General features: G+C 46.4%; 1 protein-coding gene across 1 annotated transcript; it reads left to right on the top strand.

Annotated features, from left to right (window-relative positions):
• The first annotated feature begins 1,012 nt into the window (after positions 1-1,012).
• Positions 1,013-4,332, top strand: LOC125514052 (pentatricopeptide (PPR) repeat-containing protein). Its single transcript, XM_048679305.2, has 2 exons — positions 1,013-1,729; positions 3,131-4,332. The coding sequence occupies exons 1-2, from the start codon at positions 1,085-1,087 to the stop codon at positions 3,902-3,904; spliced, it is 1,419 nt and encodes a 472-aa protein (XP_048535262.2). The 5' UTR covers positions 1,013-1,084; the 3' UTR covers positions 3,905-4,332.
• The last annotated feature ends 399 nt before the right edge of the window (positions 4,333-4,731 follow it).

Raw genomic sequence — 4,731 nt, 5'->3', positions numbered from 1 at the left:
AATCAGCCGGAGCCCATGCAACTGACGAAGTGTTACTCTCACCTGCTAGTTGTGTCCCCTCAAGGCCTCGTTGGTGTGTCTGCGTCGTGGCCTGCTCTCGGTGAAGGGCTTCATTGATTTCAAACTGTTTTTGTGCCTTAGACTCTTCATGTTTTCCCTGTAGGGTTGCATGAAGCTTGCTAGCCGTTTGCAAAGCACTATCTATCTTTCACCTCTTTTGTTTTTTGTTCTTATAAGTTTGGTGGATTGTGTAATCCTGGCCGGTACAACGCCGATCTCGACTTAGGCCTTAGTTCTAAAAAAAACATTGCATCACCACAGAGATACTCTGGGCATACGAGCAATTCCGTCTTCTTCAGCATGAAACATGCTTGCAAGATCCAAGAGATAATAAAAATATGCATGCTTTATTTTGGTCTAAAGAGGAGCATAAGTTGGCTAGACAATAATTGTGCTCTCAAGATTTTGAGAAAGAGCGAATCAACCTGTGCTTGAGTTGGTTAGGTGGACAGTGGTATTCCCAATCCATCAGGGTTCAAATCCTGATGCTCGCATTATTCCTGAATTTATTTCAGGATTTCCGGCGATACGCTTTCAGTGGAAGGAGACGTTCCCGTCGACGACGAGGCGCCTACGGTGACTTTGTAAATCTCAAGATGATATGCCGGCTCAGTCTCTCGGAGGTGCTCATAGGGGTAGGGTGTGCGTGTGTGCGTTCATAGGGATGAGTGTATGCGTGTGTATATGAGCGCTTGTGTCTGTACTGATGCTCAAAAAAAGATTTTGAGAAAGAAAGAGTTAAATGAACACTAGAAAAAGAGGCCGAAGATAAAAAAGAACACTACGAAAAGATCACTCAAACCAGTGGTGGTGATTCCGGCAGCCGTTTCGGCCTCCCCATCTCCATCACGCGACGTCGCTGGTCATCCATCGACTGCCCCACGCATTCATTCATTCCCAGTTACAATCACCATCCCGTTTCCTCCCCCCCTCTCTCGGTTCAACCACGTCTCCCCTTCTCCTCCTCTCCTCTTCCCCCCCTCTCCCGAGCCCCCGCTCCATGCCCTCCCGCCCGTAACCACCAATGGCCCTCTCCTCGCGCGCCGCCGCTTTCCCGCACGTCTCCCTCCCCTCCCCCCGCCCGCGCCCCGCCGCCGTCTCCCTCCGGCCCCCGCCTCCCCCGCGCTCGGTGCGGCTCGACCACGTCATCCCCGCCGACGCCGCCGAGCTCGGCCTCGCCGGCGGCGGGCTCCTGGCCGCCGCCATCGAGCACCTCGAGCGGGAGCCCGCCGCGGCGGCCGACGACAAGGCCCCGCTCGCCGACCTCTCCCCGAGGGAGCTCCAGCTCGTGCTCGTCTACTTCGCGCAGGAGGGCCGCGACGCCTACTGCGCGCTCGAGGTCTTCGACTGGCTGCGCCGCGCCGACCGCGTCGACGGCGAGACCATGGAGCTCATGACGGCCATCGCCTGCGGCTGGATCGAGCGCCTCGTGGGGGCCGGGGGTGACGTCTCCGACGTCTCCGCGCTCCTGGGGGAGATGGACTGCGTCGGCCTCCGCCCCGGGTTTAGCCTCGTCGAGAAGGCCGTCGCGCTCTACTGGGACCGCAGCGAGAGGGCGCGCGCTGTTGAGTTCGTCAGGGACGTGCTCAGGAGGGGGAGCGTGGCCGCGGGAGGGGAGTATGACGGCGAGCGTGGAGGCCCCGTCGGTTACCTCGCCTGGAAGATTATGGTAATCGGCTTCATCTATTCCCCTGCAATTTTACCCATGTCAGGTCCTGTGCTTGCTTGTACCTATAGTTTACGCACAATTGATTGTTGAGGGCTTGATGCCTCTTAATTGTTCATATCTTTGCTAAACAAATTGTTCATATCCTGGCTACGGTTGGAAATAGTTTTTTTTAACTGGCACCGGAGGGGAGAGGCTCCCCTCCTAAACGTCTCATTTTAGAAAAGAGAATTGATCCGGTTTATAAGGGAAACCGGGTAAAAAACCTACGGTTGGAAATGTTAATTTCATGATTCTCGGAACTGCCTGTTGAAAACCAATCTTCAGTAGAACCTTTTTTATTTTCTTTGCTGTACATAACTTTGCTTTCTTTTGAATGAAATTTACCGTAGAACGATTGTTCTACGGTTTTTGGTTAAAAAAAAAACAATCTTCAGTTCTGGATTTTGACATGATCTGAAACCTTTTTTTTATGTTTCTAGTTTCACTTGTTCTATGTGTGATGGTACCTTTCGTGTTGGATAGGTTGTTGGGGTGACAGCTGTCTTATCTTCATTAGATATGACACACATGTATATTACTTTAAGATGATCATCATTGATTCTGCTTGTAGATTTATTCATCTCGTGACAATCACGTTCTTATTGTATCTTGTTAGGATAACACGCCTTTGATTATTGCATTGTAAGCACATGGTTCAGTCAATAAACTAAGGCCTGACTCCCATGCTGATCACATGTTTGCGTATAAAGTTGTTATTTTGTTTCCTGGTTTATATTCCATCATTACACTTATTATCATCATTTTTAGCATGGAAAATTTCAGTTGCAAATCACCACCAAATCTATAAGAGGTCAACTATTATCATATGAAGAAGCACCACGGCTTGTTGCTCCAAAACATTTACCAAGGGGTAGTCATGTCATTTATTTGTTCTGTAGTTGCCAATTGATTTTTGTTTTATTTATGGTCCTTATCCTAAACCTATGTCCTTCTGTTAGCAACATACAGTACAAGCCAAAGACTATCATAAACATTTTGATACTGGAGTAGTACATAGTTAGCATATTTTGTTATGTTTTGACTTTTATCTTGGTATATGATGAGTCTCTAGTATTTTAGAATTAGCGAGTATGTTTTGGTTTGGATAGCTTTGAACTATGGTATTGGTGCGCGTAAATCAAATTGTATTGATGCAGTGATTTCTACTAGAAGTCTTAGGGATCATTTTTACCCACTTACCACACATTCATTTCTTTTGTCTAGAAACTGTGTGATAACTTTAAGCACTCAACATATCCGCTGCTTATAAACACCGTTCCATGCTCTTTCTGTCTCTGATACCAATCTCATATATCTTAGCTCCAGTTTTTTTAATGTTCTGTGTTACTTTTGTTTTCATAGATGGACGGGGACTACAGAGATGCTGTTAAATTGGTCATTGAATTCAAAGAGAGTGGACTGAAACCTGAAGTCTATAGTTATCTTATTGGGTTGACTGCCTTGGTTAAAGAGCAAAAGGAATTCTCAAAGGCATTGCGTAAATTGAATCTGTCAGTGAAGGATGGCTCAATTGCCAAACTGGATACTGAGAGCATGCACAAAATCGAGAAGTATCAATCCAAATTATTAGGGGATGGTGTTCTTTTATCAAATTGGGCAGTTCAGGAAGGCAGCAGTGAGGTTCTAGGACTTGTGCATGAGAGGCTCCTTTCATTGTACACTTGTGCTGGTTGTGGCTTAGAAGCTGAGCGCCAACTTTGGGAATTGAAGCTTGTTGGTAGGGAACCTGATACACAGCTCTATGATGTTGTCTTGGCCATTTGTGCTTCTCAAGGGGAAGCTGCTGCTGTTAGACGATTGCTTGCAGGAGTCGAGTCAACCAGCGCAGGAAGAAGGAAGAAGTCTATGTCATGGCTCCTGCGAGGCTACCTTAAAGGTGGTTTCTATCTGGATGCCTCGGAAACACTTTTGCGGATGCTTGATATGGGCTTATCTCCTGATTACCTGGACAGAGCGGCTGTACTGACTGCACTGCAGAGAAACATACAGGAATCCGGCAACCTAGAATCATACATGAAACTCTGCAAGCGCCTATCTGAGACAGATCTGATTGCACCGTGCGTCCTATATCTGTATGTACGCAAATTCAAGCTGTGGATGATGCGCATGCTGTGAGGGTCTCGACAAAGCCTTGAATCATCTGTGGGTGCTTCAGACATGTTCATGGCTTCGATTAGGTGTAGAATGCCCCGACTACGGTGAACCAACTGATGCACAATCATGGTTCCTTGTATATTTTTGACCGGAAAGGAGCTCCCCATGAGCGTTCACCCCCATCAGAGCTGCTGTCTTGTTGTCTGAGCAGACTAAATGAGTGTAAATTTTCTGTGTACCATCCCCAATTGTGTGGAATGGAGGGCGCTAGCTGCTGTAGGGGAGCATATACCTCTTACGAAACATTACGTGTATATAGTTGAACAAAAAGAAACTTGTAAAGTTGTGATATACCTCAGTTGTCTTGGTAATCTTGTATGTAGCCCTTCTCTGTTTTTGTTGATCCTGCTGTACCTTTTGAACATGAAATCATTGAAATTGGGTGCCTCTTTTATGGCCTAAACAGTTGCAGGAGTATTTGAGATGAAGAACAAATCTCTGTTGCCTTTTCAAAGGTCCACTAGGGTAGGAATCTGACTGCAGAGATTTTGTTGCTCAAGTTACTACTGCTACTCTGTTTGCTAAAAACTGCTACTGTTACCGTTACTATTGTTATCACTGCTATCATATTACTGTACTATTAATAAATTACTGCAAGGAAGTGATTCTCAGGTGTGGTTGAGTTGACAACTCAACTGCTAAGGCGCTCCCCTTTAGTTGAATCAATAAATTTGGATGAAATACCCTCAAAGACTGTTGTGATCCCATATACTTGTGGGTCATCCTTAAGCGTCGATCTGTTGAGTACCAGATGGGTTAGGAGCTTGAGAGAAAAATCACCGAGAAAG

Source organism: Triticum urartu, chromosome 1A, assembly GCF_056163025.1.
Source record: "Triticum urartu cultivar PI428250 chromosome 1A, HENAU_Tu73, whole genome shotgun sequence".
NCBI lineage: Eukaryota > Viridiplantae > Streptophyta > Magnoliopsida > Poales > Poaceae > Triticum > Triticum urartu.
Note: the sequence above shows the minus strand (reverse complement) of the source record. Positions and strands in the feature narration are given on the sequence as shown.